This window comes from Pristiophorus japonicus, chromosome 3 (genome assembly GCF_044704955.1).
Source record: "Pristiophorus japonicus isolate sPriJap1 chromosome 3, sPriJap1.hap1, whole genome shotgun sequence".
Lineage (NCBI taxonomy): Eukaryota > Metazoa > Chordata > Chondrichthyes > Pristiophoridae > Pristiophorus > Pristiophorus japonicus.
The window spans coordinates 8,208,360-8,228,168 of NC_091979.1; the positions used below are offsets into that span (position 1 = coordinate 8,208,360).

The window sequence follows — 19,809 nt, forward strand, 5'->3', positions numbered from 1 at the left end:
TGAGCTGGAAACCGATCACAAGCCCCTCATATCCCTGTTCGCTGAAAACAAGGGGATAAATACCAATGCCTCAGCCCGCATACAAAGGTGGGCACTCGCGCTATCAGTGTATAACTATACCATCCACCACAGGCCAGGCACCGAGAACTGTGCGGATGCTCTCAGTCGGCTACCATTGCCCACCACGGGGGTGGAAATGGTGCAGCCTGCAAACTTGTTGATGGTGGCGCAGCCCGCAGACTTGTTGATGGTCATGGAAGCGTTTGAAAATGATAAATCACCTGTCACAGCCCGCCAGATTAGGACTTGGACCAGCCAAGATCCTCTGCTGTCCCTAGTAAAAAAACTGTGTACTACATGGGAGCTGGGCCAGCATCCTCGTTGAAATGCAAGAGCTAATCAAACCATTCCAGCAGCGAAAGGACGAGCTGTCCATTCAGGCAGACTGCCTGTTGTGGGGTAACTGCGTAGTGCTACCCAAAAAGGGCAAGGAGACGTTCATCTCAGATTTCCACAGCACACACCCGGGTATAGTAATGATGAAAGCGATAGCCAGATCCCACGTGTGGTGGCCCGGTATCAACTCTGACTTAGAGTCCTGTGTACGGCAATGCAGCATGTGTGCTCAGAGAGCCACCACTAAGTTTGTGGTCCTGGCCTTCCAGACCATGGTCGAGGATCCATGTCGACTATATGGGCCCGTTTCGCGGTAAAATGTTCCTGGTGGTGGTGGATGCTTTTTCAAAATGGATTGAATGTGAAATAATGTCGGGAAGCACCGCCAACGCCACCATTGAAAGCCTGAGGGCCATGTTTGCCACCCACAGCCTGCCTGACATACTGGTCAGTGACAACGGGCCATGTTTCACCAGTGCCGAATTTAAAGAATTCATGACCCGCAATGGGATCAAACATATCACCTCGGCCCGGTTTAAACCAGCCTCCAATGGGCAGGCAGAGCGGGCAGTACAAACCATCAAACAGAGCCTTAAACGTGTCACAGAAGGCTCACTCCAAACCCGCCTGTCCCGAGTACTGCTCAGCTACCGCACGAGACCCCACTCGCTCACAGTGGTGCCCCTGGCTGAGCTACTCATGAAAAGAACACTTAAAACCAGACTCTCGCTGATTCACCCCAACTTGCATGATCAGGTAGAGAGCAGGCGGCAGCAACAAAATGTAAACGATGGTCGCGCCACTGTGTCACGGGAAATTGATCTGAATGACCCTGTGTATGTGCTAAACTATGGACATGGTCCCAAGTGGATCGCGGGCACAGTGATAGCTAAAGAAGGGAGTAGGGTGTTTGTAGTCAAACTAGACAATGGACAAATTTCTTCACTCGGAGAGTTGTTAACCTGTGGAATTCCCTGCCGCAGAGAGTTGTTGATGCCAGTTCATTGGATATATTCAAGAGGGAGTTAGATATGGCCCTTACGGCTAAAGGGATCAAGGGGTATGGAGAGAAAGCAGGAAAGGGGTACTGAGGTGAATGATCAGCCATGATCTTATTGAATGGTGGTGCAGGCTCGAAGGGCCAAATGGCCTACTCCTGCACCTATTTTCTATGTTTCTATGTTTGTAACCTGAGGTTGAAGAGGAAGTGTATGGGGTACACACCTTCACCACCAAAAGCCCTCCGATAATGTTAAGCATTAAACTTAATGGCATTCCAGTCTCCGTGGAATTGGACACGGGGGCGAGTCAATCAATCATGAGCCAGAAAGCTTTTGAGAAACTGTGGGGCAACAAAACACAGAGGCCAAAACTGAGCCCGATTTACACAACGCTGCGCACTTACACCAAAGAACTCATACCTGTTATCGGCAGTGCGGCAGTGAAAGTATCGTACGACGGAATGGTACATGATTTACTACTATGGATTGTACCAGGCGATGGCGCGAGTGCCCACCTTTGTATGCGGGCTGAGGCATTAGTATTTATCCCCTTGTTTTCAGCGAACAGGGATGTGAGGGGCTTGTGATCGGTTTCCAGCTCAAATTTGAGGCCAAACAGGGACTGATGCATTTTCCTTACCCTGAACACACACGCTAATGCCTCTTTCTCAATCATGCTGAATGCCCTCTCGGCCTTAGACAAGCTCCTGGAGGCATAGGCGACAGGTTGCAACTTCCCCGCAACATTAGCATGTTGTAATACACACCCGACTCTGTACGATGACGCATCACATGCTAGCACAAGTCTTTTACACGGGTTATACAATAGAAGCAGCTTGTTGGAGCATAAAATGTTTCTGGCTTTCTCAAAAGCAATTACTTGTTTTTTTTCCCCATACCCAATTCTCACCTTTACGCAATAATATATGTAGGTGCTCTAAGAGAGTGCTTAACCCTGGTAGGAAGTTATCAAAATAGTTGGAGTCTCAGGAATGACCGCAGCTCCGTGACGTTCTGTGGCCTGGGCGCGTTCCTGATAGCCTCTGTCTTGGCGTCTGTGGGCCGAATGCCGTCCGTCGCGATCTTTCTCCCCAAAAACTCCACTTCTGTTGCCGTGAAGACACATTTCGACCTCTTCAGCCGCAGCCCTACGCGATCCAGTCGCTGGAGGACCTCCTCCAGGTTTTGTCGGTGCTCGGCGGTGTCCCGACCCATGACCAATATGTTGTCCTGAAAAACCACTGTGCGTGGTACTGACCATTGGATGCGGGCTTAAATGGGGCAGACCTGACATGCTTAATGCCATTGCGGGTCATGAACTCGTTGAATTCCAAGCTGGTGAAACAAGGTCCAGTCACTAATAAGGACATTGGGCAAACTATGGATGGTGAACATGGCCCTGAGGCTTTCAATGCTGGCAGTGGACGTACATGATATTATTATACATTCAATCCATTTAGAGTAGGCGTCCACTGCTACTGGAAACATCTTTCCTAGAAAAGGGCCAGCAAAATCTACGTGGACCCTGGATCACGGTTCGGCAGAAGCTGGCTAGTAAAGATCCGATGGAACTGGGCCGATATCAAAGCGTTGTCTTCGGTGGATGACACCTCGTGCTCCCAGGTGCTAAACAAATTCCTGCCGTTATTTGAGCCAGGCATCGGCAACATCACAGGCGCCAAGGTGCAGATCCATCTTGTTGCTGGGGCACGGCCTGTTCATCACAAGGCCCGAGCACTCCCATATATGATGCGAGAGAAAGTTGAGATTGAGCTGGACAGACTTCAACGAGTGGGAATCATATCGCTAGTCGAGTTCAGTGAGTGGGCCAGTCCAATCGTGCCGGTGCTAAAGAGCGATGGGATGGTCAGAATCTGCGGGGACTACAAGGTAACGATCAACCGAGTCTCGTTACAGGACCAGTACCCACTACCTAAACCGGAGGACCTATTCGCAACGCTAGCAGGGGGAAGGTCGTTCACCAAGCTAGATCTAACCTCCGCTTACATGACACAGGAGCTGGCTGAACCGTCAAAGAAGTTGACGTGCATCAACAGGCACAAAGGACTGTTCGTGTCCCACAGATGCCCCTATGAGATTCGCTCGGCTGCAGCCATCTTCCAGAGGAACATGGAGAGTCTGCTGCAATCGGTTCCATGCACCGTGGTGTTCCAAGACGACATCTTGATCACTGGTCTCAACACCACTGAACACTTGCACAACCTGGAAGAGGTTCTAAAGCGACTGGACAGAGTGTGACTCAGGCTGAAACGCTCCAAGTGTGTTTTCCTGGCACCAGAGGGCGAATTTCTGGGGAGAAAGATTGCGGCGGACCCACGGACTCCAAGACGGAGACCATCAAGAATGCACCCAGACCACAGAATGTGATGGAGCTGCGTTCGTTCCTGGAACTCAAGTATTTTGGCAACTTTCTACCGGGGTTGAGCACTTTGCTGGAACCTTTGCATTTATTGCTATGCAAGGATGCCGACTGGGTCTGGGGTAAATCTCAAGAGACAGCCTTTAATAAAGCCAGAAACCTGCTATGCTCACAAGTTACTTGAATTGTATGACCCATGTAAACGTTTAGTACTAGCTTGTGCTGCGTCACCATACGGGGTCGGTTGTGTGTTACAGCAAGCCAATGTGTCGGGCAAACTGCAACCAGTTGCATATGCATCCAGTAGTTTATCCAAGGCTGAAAGATCCTACAGTATGGTTGAGAAAGAAGCGTTGGCTTGCGTATACGGGGTTAGGAAAATGCACCAATACCTATTTGGTCTCCGGTTCGAGTTCGAAACCGACCACAAACCGTTTACTTCACTGCTCTCAGAAAGCAAAGGTATTAACACCAACGCTTCGTCCCGCATACAAACACGGGCACTAACGTTATCTGCGTATGATGATGTAATCCGCCACAGACCAGGCACTGAGAACTGCGCTGACGCCCTCAGCCGGCTACCATTACCCACCACCGGGGTGGAAATGGTGCAACCCGCAGACTTGCTTCTGGTAATGGATGCTTTTGAGAGCGAGGGGTCACCCGTCACTGCTCGCCAGATCAGGACCCGGATCAGCCAAGACCCTGTGCTATCACTTGTAAAAAGCTGTGTCCTTAATGGGAGCTGGTCGGCGGTTCCCGGGGAAATGCAAGATGAAATTAAGCCGTTCCACCGACGTAATCGGATTGTCTCCTATGGGGGAATCGCGTGGCTTTGCTAAAAAAAAGGCAGGGAAAGGTTTATACACGACCTACACAGTACCTACCCAGGCATAGTCATGATTAAGGCTATCGCCAGGTCGCACATTTGGTGGCTCAGCATTGACTCCGAATTGGAGTCATGCTTACACCAATGTAACACTTGCTCACAGTTGAGCAACGCACCCCTGAGCCTGTGGTCATGGCCCTCCAAACCGTGGTCCAGGGTCCACGTAGATTTTGCTGGCCCTTTTCTAGGAAAGATGTTTCTGGTAGCAGTGGATGCTTACTCTAAATGGATTGAATATATAATGATGTCATCATGTACGTCCACTGCCACCATTGAAAGCCTCCGGGCCATGTTCACCATCCATAGTTTGCCCGATGTCCTTATTAGTGACTGGACCTCGTTTCACCAGCTTGGAATTCAACGAGTTCATGACCCGCAATGGCATTAAGCATGTCAGGTCTGCCCCATTTAAGCCCGCATCCAATGGTCAAGTGGAATGGGCAGTCCAAACCATCAAGCAGAAGTTGCAACGCGTTTCGGACGGCTCCTTACAGACCGGTTTATCTCGGGTCCTGCTCAGCTACCGGACGCGCCCCCACTCACTCACCGGGGTTCCCCTTGCAGAATTGTTAATGAAGAGAGCACTCAAAACCAGGCTCTCCCTAGTCCACCCGGATCTCACCGGCGGCACCGGCCTAACGTGTACCACGATAATGCGGCTGTATCGCGTGACATTGAGGTTAATGATCCTGTGTTTGTTCTCTATTACGGTCACGGTCCCAAATGGATTGCTGGCACTGTTTTAGCCAAGGAGGGGAATAGAGTGTTTGTTGTTAAACTGTTGAATGGGCAAACGTGCTGAAAGCACTTGGATCAGACCAAACTGCGATTCACGGACAACCAAGAACAGTTTGAAGAAGACTTTACCATCTATGATTCACCAACACACACCCAACCAGCAATCGACCTCGCTGTCAACCACGAGGATGAACCCACCATGCCCGACAGTCCGATCAGACCAGCTGCGCTGCCGTGCAGCAATGATCAGACCGACTCACCCATGCCAGGTCTTCAACTCAGACAATCAATCCGGGAACGCAGAGCGCCAGATCGCCTCAACCTGTAAATAACTTGTATATAAGACTTTGGGGGGGGGGGAGTGCTGTTCTGTATTCAAACCTCACCAATGTGTAAGACTTGCCACCAGGGGGCACACCTGTGGGAGACCTAAGGGTCACCTGTGCACCCTGGGCAAGCAGGTATAAAAGGCAATCCACTATGCTGCTTCCTCACTTTGGAGTTACATTAAAGAGACCAAGGTCACAGTGGTTTGAGCTTACAACATAGTCTTGTGGAGCTATTCTGAACATAATACCTTTCACCCGGACATACTCGGCAGCTACCTAAGTCCCACTTTCTACAATGTCCTCTGCCTCTCCATCTCTTTCTCTCTCTCTTCTTTTAAGACCTTCCTTAAAACCTACCTCATTGACCAACCTGTCTCAATATCTCCATTTTTGGCTCGATGTCAAATTTTTGTCTGATTACATTACATAGGCTATACATCACAGAAACAGGCCATTCGGCCCAACCAGTCCGTGCCAGCGTTTATGCTCCACTCGAGCCTCCTCTCGTGTTTTCTCATTTAATTCTATCAGCATAACCCTCTATTCCCTTCTCTCCCATATGCCTGTCTAGCCTCCCCTTAAATGCATCGATACTATTCGCTTCAACCACTCCCTGTGATAGCAAGTTCCACATTCTCACCACTCTTTGGGTGAAGAAGTTTCTTCTGAATTCCCTATTGGATTTCTTGGTGACTATCTTATATTGATGGCCTCTAGTTATGCTCTTCCCCACAAGTGGAAATATTCTCTCTCTACCCACTCTATCAAAACCTTTCATCATTTTAAAGACTTCTATTAGGTCACCCCTCAGCCTTTTTTCAAGAGAAAAAGAGACCCAGTCTGTTCATCCTTTCCTGATATGTATAGCTCACATTTCTGATATCATCCTTGTAAATCTTCTCTGCACCCTCTCCTGTGCCTCTATATATTCTTTTAGAATATGGCGACCAGAACTATAGCATAACTTCCCTACTTTTCAATTCTATACCTCTAGAAATAAACCCTAGTGCTTGGTTTGCTTTTTTTTATGGTCTTGCTAACCTGTGTCGCAACTTTTAGTGATTTGTGTATTTGTTCTCCGAGATCCCTTTGTTCCTCTACCCCACCCAGACTCGCACCCTCCCAGTGATAAGTGACCTCCCTATTCTTCTTACCAAAATGTAATACCTCTCATTTATCTGTGCTGAACTTCATTTGCCAATTATATGCCCATTCTGCAAGTTTATCAATGTCCTCCTGTAATTTGTTGCAGTCCTCAGTATTGACTATCCCCCCAATTTGATGCCATCCCCAATTTTCCTATGAAACAACGCCGATTAACCCTTTTGCATACAGAATGTCTTTTCTTTCTTGCACATTGGTTCACTCCCAAAATGGGATGTTTTACTGTGTTAATGTTGTTGTTGTTTAAGCGAGCAGATTGTGTGGGTTTCTGGAGCCCGTTGTAATTTGGAATGTATTGGATGCAAGGTGTAGATCTCCATGTTGTGATTACCATCTCCAGCTGTTTGTAACGTGACGTGACGTGTTCTTCAGGTTATGATACGGAAGTGGGTGAGAGAGGGCTGAAGCTCAGTGGAGGAGAAAAACAAAGAGTGGCAATTGCCAGAACAATCCTGAAGGCACCTCAGATCATTCTTCTGGATGAGGTATGTAAGAAGGAAAAAGCACAGGAAGTGTGTAATGTCTGAGAGATGAAAACAGTCGTCATTGTCTGGAACACGCAAACCAACTCTTGGCACCACATTGTACTAGAAGTAATAGAGCTTGATCCTTAAACTTTCAGAACCATGACTGCGGGCGTTTAATGAGTCTGTGCTTAAGATGTCTGAGAGTGTAAAGAATGTTTCACAAAGGATAGATCTAATTTTGGTGCCGCTGTTGGGACAACTTCCTTTGCTGGCTCCCACGCTAGCTGACATTGTCAATGGTTCCCTCTCCTCAGAAAGAAAGAGTTGCATGTTTATAGCACCTTTCATGACCTCTGGACGTCCCAAAGTGTTTTATAGCCAATGAAGTACTTTTGAAGTGTGGTCACTGTTGTCAGGTAGGGGCAGGTACTGTCCCGCTTGGTTTCAAAACCGCCGATATCATCCCTTTCCTCAAAATAAAAACCACTCTCATCCCCTCTGTTTTTACAAATGACCAAACTCCAGCCTCTCTTTCCTCACCAAAGTTCTTGGAAGTGATGTCACTTCCCAAATCCACGCCCGACTTTCCTGCAACTACTGATATGGATCTCTGCAATCAGGTTTCTGCACCTTCCACAGCACTGAAATGGGCTTTAAAAAGTCATAAATTACATAATCTCTGACTGCGAACATGGTGCATTATGCTTCCTAATCCTCTTCGATCAATCTGCAGTCAACACATCAAACACAACGTCCTCCTCCAACACCTCTCCTCCATTGTCCAGCTCAGTGGGATTGCCTCGCTTGGTTCCGCTCTTGCCTTTCCAATCATACCAGCGCAATGGCTTCTCTTCCCGCCCTGCACTGTTACTTCCATAGTTCGTTCAAGGATCTGTGCTTAGCCCCCTGCTCATCTACATGCTGATCTTGACAACATAGAAACATAGAAAATAGGTGCAGGAGCAGGCCATTCGGCCCTTCAAGCCTGCACCGCCATTCAATAAGATCATGCAACTTCAGTACCCCGTTCCTGCTTTCTCTCCATACCCCTTGATCTCTTTCGCCATAAGGGCCACATCTAACTCCCTTTTGAATATATCTAACGAACTGGCCTCAACAAGTTTCTGTGGTAGAGAATTCCACAGGTTCACAATTCTCTGAGTGAAGAAGTTTCTCCTCATCTCGGTCCTAAATGGCTTACCCCTTACCCTTAGACTGTGACCCCTGGTTCTGGACTTCCCCAACATCGGGAACATTCTTCTTGTATCTAACCTTTCCAATCCCGTCAGAATTTTATATGTTTCTATGAGATCCCCTCTCATTCTTCTAAATTCCAGTGAGTATAAGCCTAGTCGATCCAGTCTTTCTTCATATGTCAGTCCTGCCATCCCAGGAATCAGTCTGGTGAACCTTCGCTGCACTCCCTCAATAGCAAGAATGTCCTTCCTCAGATTAGGGGACCAAAACTGAACACAATATTCCAGGTGAGGCCTCACCAAGGCCCTGTACAACTGTAGCAACACCTCCCTGCTCCTGTACTCAAATCCCCTCGCTATGAAAGCCAACATGCCATTTGCTTTCTTAACCGCCTGCTGTACCTGCATGCCAACCTTCAATGACTGATGTACCATGACACCCAGGTCTCGTTGCACCTCCCCTTTTCCTAATCTGTCACCATTCAGATAATATTCTGTCTTCCTGTTTTTGCCATCAACATCTGAGATAGACAGATTCTGGAACTATAGAGGAGTCGAGGGTTATTGGGAACAGGCAGGAAAGTGAAGTTGAAGCCGAGATTAGATCAGCCATGATCGAGGGGCCGAATGGCCTACTCCTGCTCCTGTTTCTTTTGTTCTTATTGTCCACAACAGGAAGTCAACTTCCAATTGTACGCTGACGACACCAACAGTACCTCTCCGCCACCTCTCTCGAACCCTCTACTGCCTCTGGATGTCAAACTTACTTTCCGATATCCATAACAAATATAAGTAACATAAGAAATAGGAGCAGGAGTAGGCCATTCGGCCCCTCGAGCCTGCTCCGCCATTTAATACGATCATGGCTGATCTGATCCTGGGCTCAGCTCCACTTCCCTGCCCGCTCCCCATAGCCCTTTACTCCCTTGTCACTTAAAAATCTGTCTATCTCTGCCTTAAATATATTCAATGACCCAGCCTCTACAGCTCTTTGGGGCAGCGAATTCCACAGATTTACAACTCTCTGAGAGAAGAAATTCCTCCTCATCTGAGTTCTGAATGGGCAGCACCTTATTCTGAGACTATGTCCCCTAGTTTTAGATTTCCCCCACGAGTGGAAACATCCCCTCTGCATCACATAGATTGGGTTAACCAAACTGGAAGCAATACGGTAGAGGAGGATTTCCTGGAGTGCATAAGGGATGGTTTTTTAGACCAATATGTCGAGGAACCAACTAGGGGGGAGGCCATCTTAGACTGGGTGTTGTGTAATGAGAGAGGATTAATTAGCAATCTCGTTGTGCGAGGCCCCTTGGGGAAGAGTGACCATAATATGGTGGAATTCTGCATTAGGATGGAGAATGAAATAGTTAATTCAGAGACCATGGTCCAGAACTTACAGAAGGGTAACTTTGAAGGTATGAGGCGTGAATTGGCTAGGATAGATTGGCGAATGATACTGAAGGGGTTGACTGTGGATGGGCAATGGCAGACATTTAGAGACCGCATGGATGAACTACAACAATTGTACATTCCTGTCTGTCGTAAAAATAAAAAAGGGAAGGTGGTTCAACCGTGGCTATCAAGGGAAATCAGGGATAGCATTAAAGCCAAGGAAGTGGCATACAAATTGGCCAGAAATAGCAGCGAACCTGGGGACTGGGAGAAATTTAGAACTCAGCAGAGGAGGACAAAGGGTTTGATTAGGGCAGGGAAAATGGAGTACGAGAAGAAACTTGCAGGGAACATTAAGACGGATTGCAAAAGTTTCTATAGATATGTAAAGAGAAAAAGGTTAGTAAAGACAAACGTAGGTCCCCTGCAGTCAGAATCAGGGGAAGTCATAACGGGGAACAAAGAAATGGCGGACCAATTGAACAAGTACTTTGGTTCGGTATTCACTGAGGAGGACACAAACAACCTTCCGGATATAAAAGGGGTTGGAGGGTCTATTAAGGAGGAGGAACTGAGGGAAATCCTTATTAGTCAGGAAATTGTGTTGGGGAAATTGATGGGATTGAAGGCTGATAAATCCCCAGGGCCTGATGGACTGCATCCCAGAGTACTTAAGGAGGTGGCCTTGGAAATAGTGGATGCATTGACAGTCATTTTCCAACATTCCATTGACTCTGGATCAGTTCCTATGGAGTGGAGGGTAGCCAATGTAACCCCACTTTTTAAAAAAGGAGGGAGAGAGAAAACAGGGAATTACAGACCGGTCAGCCTGACATCGGTAGTGGGTAAAATGATGGAATCAATTATTAAGGATGTCATAGCAGTGCATTTGGAAAGAGGTAATATGATAGGTCCAAGTCAGCATGGATTTGTGAAAGGGAAATCATGCTTGACAAATCTTCTGGAATTTTTTGAGGATGTTTCCAGTAGAGTGGACAAGGGAGAACCAGTTGATGTGGTACATTTGGACTTTCAGAAGGCTTTCGACAAGGTCCCACACAAGAGATTAATGTGCAAAGTTAAAGCACATGGGATTGGGGGTAGTGTGCTGACATGGATTGAGAACTGGTTGTCAGACAGGAAGCAAAGAGTAGGAGTAAATGGGTATTTTTCAGAATGGCAGGCAGTGACTAGTGGGGTACCGCAAGGTTCTGTGCTGGGGCCCCAGCTGTTTACACTGTACATTAATGATTTAGACGAGGGGATTAAATGTAGTATCTCCAAATTTGCGGATGACACTAAGTTGGGTAGTTGGGTGTCAGTGTGAGCTGCGAGGAGGATGCTATGAGGCTGCAGAGCGACTTGGATAGGTTAGGTGAGTGGGCAAATGCATGGCAGATGAAGTATAATGTGGATAAATGTGAGGTTATCCACTTTGGTGGTAAAAACAGAGAGACAGACTATTATCTGAATGGTGACAGATTAGGAAAAGGGGAGGTGCAACGAGACCTGGGTGTCATGGTACATCAGTCATTGAAGGTTGGCATGCAGGTACAGCAGGCGGTTAAGAAAGCAAATGGCATGTTGGCCTTCATAGCGAGGGGATTTGAGTACAGGGGCAGGGAGGTGTTGCTACAATTGTACAGGGCCTTGGTGAGGCCACACCTGGAGTATTGTGTACAGTTTTGGTCTCCTAACCTGAGGAAGGACGTTCTTGCTATTGAGGGAGTGCAGCGAAGGTTCACCAGACTGATTCCCGGGATGGCGGGACTGACCTGTCAAGAAAGACTGGATCAACTGGGCTTGTATTCACTGGAGTTCAGAAAAATGAGAGGGGACCTCATAGAAACGTTTAAAATTCTGACGGGGTTAGACAGGTTAGATGCAGGAAGAATGTTCCCAATGTTGGGGAAGTCCAGAACCAGGGGACACAGTCTAAGGATAAGGGGGAAGCCATTTAGGACCGAGATGAGGAGGAATTTCTTCACCCAGAGAGTGGTGAACCTGTGGAATTCTCTACCACAGAAAGTTGTTGAGGCCAATTCACTAAATATATTCAAAAAAGAGTTAGATGAAGTCCTTACTACTAGGGGAATAAAGGGGTATGGCGAGAAAGCAGGAATGGGGTACTGAAGTTGCATGTTCAGCCATGAACTCATTGAATGGCGGTGCAGGCTAGAAGGGCCGAATGGCCTACTCCTGCACCTATTTTCTATGTTTCTATGTTTCTACCTTGTCGAGCCCCCTCAGTATCTTGTATGTTTCAATAAGATCACCTCTCATTCTTCTAAACTCCAATGAGTAGAGGCCCAACCTGCTCAACCTTTCTTCATCAGTCAACCCCTTCATCTCAGGAATTAACCTATTGAACCTTCTCTGAACTGCCTCCAATGCAAGTATACCCTTCCTTAAATAAGGAGACCGAAACTGTACACAGTACTCAAGGTGTGGCCTCACCAATACCTATACATTTGTAGCATGACTTCTCTGCTTTTATACTCTATCCCTCTTGCAATAAAGACCAACATTCCGTTTTCCTTCCTGATTACTTGCTGTACCTGCATACTCACTTTTTGTGTTTCATGTACAAGGACCCCCAGGTCCCTCTGTACTGCAGCATTTTGTCATTTCTCTCCATTTAAATAATTTGCTTTTTTATTTTTCCTGCTAAAGTGTATAACTTCACACTTTCCCACATTGTACTCCATCTGCCAAATGTTTGCCCACTCACTTAGCCTGTCTATATCCCTTGGGGAGAAATTACAACATGCTGAGGTGCAGAGGGACCTGGGGTCCTTGTGCATGAAACTCTTTTGAATCCCAAAAAGTTAGTTTGCAGGTGCAGCAGGTAATCAGGAAGGCGAATGGAATGTTGGCCTTCATTGCGAGAGGGATGGAGTACAAAAGCAGAGAGGTCCTGCTGCAACTGTACTGGGTATTAGTAAGGCCGCACCTGGAGTACTGCATGCAGTTTTGGTCACCTTACTTAAGGAAGGACATACTGGCTTTGGAGGGGGTACAGAGACGATTCACAAGGCTGATTCCGGAGATGCGGGGGTTACCTTATGATGATTGATTGAGTCTTTACTCGTTGGAGTTCAGAAGGAGGAGGGGTGATCTTATAGCAACATTTAAAATCATGAAAGGGATAGACAAGATAGAGGCAGAGAAGTTGTTTCCACTGGTAGGGGAGACTAGAACTAGGGGGCACAGCCTCAAAATACGGGGGAGCCAATTTAAAACCGAGTTGAGAAGGAATTTCTTCTCCCAGAGGGTTGTGAATGTGTGGAATTCTCTGCCCAAGGTAGCAGTTGAGGCTAGCTCATTGAATGTATTCAAGTCACAGATAGATAGATTTTTAACCAATAAGGGAATTAGGGGTTACGGGGAGAGGGCGGGTAAGTGGAGCTAAGTCAGCCATGATCTTATTGAATGGCGGAGCAGGCTCGAGGGGCTAGATGGCCTACTCCTGTTCCTAATTCTTATGTTCTTATGTTCTTGTGTTCTTTGCAGATTTTTTGTGTCCTCCTCACAACTTACTTTCCCACCCATCTTTGTATCATCAGCAAACTTGGCTACATTACACTCTGTCCCTTCATCCAAGTCATTAATCTAGATTATAAATAGTTGAGGCCCAGCACCGATCCCTGCGGCACTCCACTAGTTACTGTTTGCCAACCGGAAAATGGCCCATTTATCCCGACTCTCTGTTTTCTGTTAGTTAGCCAATTCTCTATCCATGCTAATATATTTCCCCCACCCCCGTGAACTTTTATCTTGTGCAGTAGCCTTTTATGTGGCACTTTATCGAATGCCTCCTGGAAATCCAAATACACCACATCCACTGGTTCCCCCTCATCCATCCTTTAAGGGTGGCCGCGCTGCCGGGACACACTCATTGCAAGGTGGTGCACCTGTAGAAAAACCGGGGGATTGAGGGATTCAGGTGAAAATTGATGAGTAAGTATTTTTGTTGCTTTTTTATTATTTTCATTGGTGGTGAATTTAGGTCAGGTCGGCCTGATGACCCCAAAACGACGGCCATTCGATTTTTAGGAATGGTACTCCACAAACGGGCATTAACAGGTCTCTTTGAGACCCTGAATTTCAGCCCCAAGCTATTCAAACACTTTGCCCTATAGTTGCCGTCTTGGGTCAGTTTTTGTCGATTGGATGTTGGCTACCTTTGCCAGTGGATTGTTTGACTGTCCTGTTTGTGTTCTAACCGATCACTTTTCTTGCGTTTGAACAGGCCACATCTGCTTTAGACACACAAACTGAAAGGAACATTCAGGCCTCGCTGGCTAAAGTGTGCGCCAACAGAACCACGATCGTCGTGGCTCACAGGTAATGCTGTCGGAAAGATCGATTTAGGATTGACGGCCAAACCCTAATGTTGTGCGAGTTAAGGCGGAGAAAAAAAATCACATTCTTTAGTTTTCAAGGGTATACCGCAGTACTGCTCAGAGTTCCATGGAATGGAACAGTGTCAGCTGTGGCTCAGTGGGCAGCACTCTCGCTTTGGAGTCAGAAGGTTGTGGGTTCAAGTCCTACTCCAGGAACTTGAGCATGATGCTCCATCACCATAGGCAGTCCCTCGTAATCGAGGAAGACTTGCTTCCATTCTTTAAAATGAGTTCTTAGGTGGCTGAACAGTCCAATACGAGAGTCACAGTCCCTGTCACAGGTGGGACAGACAGTGGTTGAGGGAAGGGGAGGGTGGGACTGGTTTGCCGCACGCTCCTTCCGCTGCCTGCGCTTGGTTTCTGCATGCTCTCGGCGACGAGACTCGAGGTGCTCAGCGCCCTCCCGGATGCACTTCCTCAACTTAGGATGGTCTTTGGCCAGGGACTCCAAGGTCTCAGTGGGGATGTTGCACTTTATCAGGGAGGCTTTGAGGGTGTCCCTGTAACGTTTCCTCTGCTCACCTTTGGCTCGTTTTCCGTGAAGGAGTTCCGAGTAGAGCGCTTGCTTTGGGAGTTCACAGGTGTTTCAATGAAGGATCTAATATTCCAGGTCCCGAACTACATCCTGAAGGGTGGAAGATGTCTGTGCGTGGATTTTTTTAACGTTTGGTGGCTGATGCACACCAGCCACCACACGGGGCTTGACAGAGCGAGGTCTTGGTCCAGTGGCAAGGGTTAACCAGGACGACGGGAGACCTGCTCTGCTGCACGGACCCAGTGCGCACACATCGCACAGTGTGGGCTGGCCCCGAACTCCTGCCTCTCCCGGGCCCTGATCACATCCCTCCACATTTCATAAAGCACTACATTGGCTGTAAAGTGTCTCGAGACGTCATGAAGGGCGCTATATAAATGCAAGTCTTTTTGGGCCAGGCAGGCATCAATGTACAACGACGTAATTTGGCACTTGCCTGAACAAAAAGAATGACTAAGACCAGAATTGACTGTTGCGGTCCGCCTGGCCAGTCCCAGTGTCCAGGAAATCTCGGGTTCGGTGACGGAGCACAAGAGGGCTGTGAGCAGCATCCCTGTAACACCTATCCGACATCACCAAGCCCGTGCCCCATCTGTTAAACCCAGATGGGAGTGTTTGTCTCAGTCTGCCTTGATCGTGCCACGCCCCATATTGATCCAATCAACATTGCTGGGACTGATGAAAGATGCTGACTTGTTTCATGCTGTAATTGAGCGTGTGGGTACCAGATGTTTCCAACATCAGATTGTTGCAGATGGCTCTCTGATTGAACTGTACTCAAGAAATGCAACCTGCTGCCAGTATCTTTAAAAAAAAAACACTTGAATAAAAATTCCACACGGAAATTGTGCTAAAATGAAGTGTCGACGTGATGTGCTTCTCCAGGTAGTCAGTCCTGCATTTGGAAAGCTGCCTGCACTGTTTGTTTGATCATGGGCTGCTATGCATAACTGGCTCAGTTGGCAGCACTCTCGCCTCGTGAGTCTTGAAGGTTGTGGGTCCCACTCCAGAGACTTGAGCCCATAATCTAGGCTGACACTCTAATGTAGTACTGAGGGAATACTGAGCTGTCGGAAGGCCGTTGTCCAGATGAGATGTTAAACCGTCTGCCCTCTCGGGTGGATGTAAAAGATCCCATGGGCGCTATTTCGAAGAAGAGCAGGGGAGTTCTCCCCGGTGTCCCGGGCCAATATTTATCCCTCAAACAACATCACCAAAACGGATTCTTTGGTTATTTAACTCTTTGTGACAGCTTGCTGTGCTGCTTCTGCCCTGCCGGGTCACGTTGCTCGGGGGCATTCCCAAGGGTGTTTCCTTGACTGCCCTGGGAGTTGTTCCCAAAGCACCAACAGGACCTGCATCTCTGTTGAGAGCAATAGTAGGTCCTTAATACTGGGGCTTACAGTAGAGAAGGCAAACAGCAGCAGACCCCAGAAAGATCAATTGGAAGAGGAGCCGAAGACCCCTTCTAGAGGGTGGGGGGGAAACAACAACAACTTGTATTTATATAGCGCCTTAAAGTAGTAAAACGTCCCATGGTGCTTCACAGGAGTGTTTTAAGACAAAACAAATAAATTTGACACCGAGCCACATAAGAAGAAATTATGGCAGGTGACCAAAAGCTTGGTCAAAGAGGTAGGTTTTAAGGAACATCTTAAAGAAGGAAAGAGAGGTAGAGAGGCGGAGACGTTTAGGGAGGGAGTTCCAGAGCTTGGGGCCCAGGCAACAGAAGGCACGGCCACCGATGGTGGAGCGATTATAATCAGAGATGCTCAAGAGGGCAGAATTGGAGGAGCGCAGAGATCTCGGGAGGTTGTGGGGCTGGAGAAGATTACAGAGATAGGGAGGGGCGAGGCCATGGAGGGATTTGTAAACTGGGATTTGCTTAACCGGAAGCCATGCAGGTCAGCGAGCACAGGGGTGATGGATGAGCGGGACTTGGTGCGAGTTAGGACACGGGCAGCCGAGTTTTGGATCACCTCGAGTTTATGTAGGGTAGAATGTGAGAGGCCAGCCAGGAGTGCATTGGAATAGTCAAGTCTGGAGGTAACAAAGGCATGGATAAGGGCTTCAGCAACGGATGAGAGAGGAAGTATTAAGGGGTTTAGCAGCTTTAAAATTAGATAAGTCCTCAGGCCCGGATGAAATGCATCCCAGGCTGTTGAGCAAAGTAAAAGAGGAAATAGCAGAGGTTGGGGTGGAGTGTAGAATGTTTCAGTGTAAGGGGTGTCACAGCTGTGTGGGGCGGACTGGTTGGGCTGGGTGCTCTTTGCCTTTCCGCCATTGTTCATTGTTCATTGGTTTATATGTTACCTTCAGGGCTGCTGACCGAGAGCCGTGCGGCTCTTTGTCGGCCGGCGCGGACACGATGGGCCGAAATTGCCTCCTCCTGCGCTGTAAATTTCTATGTTTCTATGAGCTGAGGCAGGGGCGGAGACGGGCGATGTAAAACAATTATTTTCCATAGGCTCCCCCTCTCTGAGCAGCAAGGTACAACTTTGAGATTCCAATGGCAGAACGGATTGGACTTCTTTATAGGCGCATGGCATCCACTCGAATAGTTAAATGATCCTATCCCTGGGATTTGGGACCTGGTTATGCAAGTTCAAAATGGGAGGTGGAGGTCTCTCTCTCTGTCGTATTGCTGCCCCCTTACCAGGGCCTGTGGAAGATGTAGGCTCATATATGCATCGGCTTTTCGAACATTTTGGGGAGAGCGAGAGAAATCGATTGCATTTCTATCGCACCTTTCCCATCCTCAGAATGTCCCAAAGTGCTTTATAGCCAATGAAATACTTTTGAAGTGTAGTCACTGTTGTAGTGTAGGGAAATCTGGTGCCAACTTGTGCACAGCAAGATCCATTTTAGTGATGTTGGTTGAGGTTTAAATATTGGCCAAGACACCGAGGAGAACTCCGCTGCTCTTGTTCGAAATAGTGGCGTGGGATCTTTTACATCCACCTGAGAGGGCAGACAGGGCCTCAGATTAACATCTCATCTGGAAAATGGCACCTCCGAGAGTACAGAACTCCCTCGGTACTGCATTGAAATGTCAGCCTAGATTTTGTGCTGAAGTCTGTGGAGTGGGCCTTGAACCTACAACCTTCTGGCTCAGAGCCCAGTGTCCTACCCACTGAGTCATGTTGTCACCTATGTTAACTGTATCATGTGATATACGTTTAGAGACCACTGTGGCACAGGACCGCTCAGTGACATCAGCTGAGAATAGCATCAGAAAGAATGGTTACAGCACAGAAGGATGCATTCAGCCCATCGAGCCCGTGCCGGCTCTCTGCAAGAGCACTTCAGCCAGTCCCACTCCCCCGCCCTTTCCCCATAGCCCTGCAAGTGCTTTTCCTTCGGGTACTTAACCAACTCCCTTTTGAAAGTCACGATTGAGTCTGCCTCCACCACCCTCTCAGGCAGCGCATTCCAGATCCTAACCACTCGCTGCGTAAAAAAAGATTTTCTTCATGTTGCCTTTGTTTCTACTGCCAATTACCTTAAATCTGTGTCCTCTGGGTCTCGACCCTTCCACCAATGGGAACAATTTCTCTCTCTCTACTCTGTCCAGACCCCTCATGATTTTGAACACCTCGATCAAATCCCCTCTCAACCTTCTCTGCTCCAAGGAGAATAACCTCAGCTTCTCCAGTCTATCCCCGTCACTGAAGTCCCTCATCCCTGGAACCATTCTGGTAAATCTTTTCTGCACCCTCTCTAAGGCCTTCACATCCTTCCTAAGGTGTGGTGCCCAGATTTAGACACAATACTCCAGCTCGGGCCGAACCAGTGTTTTATACAGGTTCATCATAACTTGCTTGCTTTTGTACTCTATGTGAAGCCCAGGTTCCCGTATGCTTTTTTAACCGCTTTCTCAACCTGCCACCTTCAACGATTTGTACACATATACCCCCAGGTCTTTCTGTTCCTGCACCCCCTTTAGAATTATACCCTTGAGTTTTATTGCCTCCCCTCGTTTTTCCTACCAAAATTTAACACTTCGCACTTTTCTGTGTTAAATTTCATCTGCCACGTGTCCGCCCATTCCACCAGTCTGTCTATGTCTTCTTGAAGTCTGTCACTATCTCACTATCCTCCTCATTGTTCACTATGCTTCCAAGTTTTGTGTCATCTGATAGACAGTCTTTACTTTGCTAACTAGATGTGGGGAGGATGTGGTTCTAGGCTGACACTCCAGTGCAGTGCTGAGGGAGTGCTGCACTGTCGGAGGTGCCGTCTTTCAGATGAGACATTAAACCGAGGCCCCATCTGTCCTCTCAGGTGGACGAAAAGATCCCATGGCACTATTTCGCAGAAGAGCAGGGGAGCTATCCCAGTGCCCTGGCCAATATTTATCCCTCAATCAACATAACAAAAAAACTGATTATCCGGTCATTATCACATTGTTGTTTGTGGGAGCTTGCTGAGCGCAAATTGGCTTCCTGCGTTTCCCACAGTGATTACACTCCAAAAGTACTTCATTGGCTGTCAAGCGCTTTGAGATATCTGGTGGTTGTGAAAGGTGCTATATATATCCAAGTCTTTCTTCTTTAAATTGTACCACAGGTAATCATAGGCAGCCCCTCGGAATCGAGGAAGACTTGCTTCCACTCTTAAAAATGAGTTCTTAGGTGTCTGTACAGTCCAATACGAGAACCACAATCTCTGTCACAGATGGGAAGGGGTGGGTGGGACTGGTTTGCCGCACGCTCCTTCCGCTGCCTGCGCTTGGTTTCTGCATGCTCTCAGCGACGAGACTCGAGGTGCTCAGCACCCTCCCGGATGCACTTCCTCCACTTAGGGCGGTCTTTGTCCAGGGACTCCCAGGTGTCGGTGGGGATGTTGCACTTTATCAGGGAGGCTTTGAGGGTGTCCTTGTAACGTTTCCTCTGCCCACCTTTGGCTCGTTT

At 47.9% G+C, this 19,809-nt stretch overlaps 1 protein-coding gene across 4 annotated transcripts in view; it reads left to right on the forward strand.

Annotated features, from left to right (window-relative positions):
* The window catches only part of abcb6a (ATP binding cassette subfamily B member 6 (LAN blood group) a), a 341,190-nt gene that overhangs the window by 288,675 nt on the left and 32,706 nt on the right, over positions 1–19,809 (forward strand). For all 4 annotated transcript variants that reach the window (XM_070875170.1, XM_070875168.1, XM_070875171.1 and 1 more), the window contains 2 exons: positions 7,270–7,382; positions 14,208–14,302. In XM_070875170.1, coding sequence (XP_070731271.1) covers positions 7,270–7,382; positions 14,208–14,302 — 208 coding nt within the window. The remainder of the gene's footprint in view (positions 1–7,269; positions 7,383–14,207; positions 14,303–19,809) is intronic.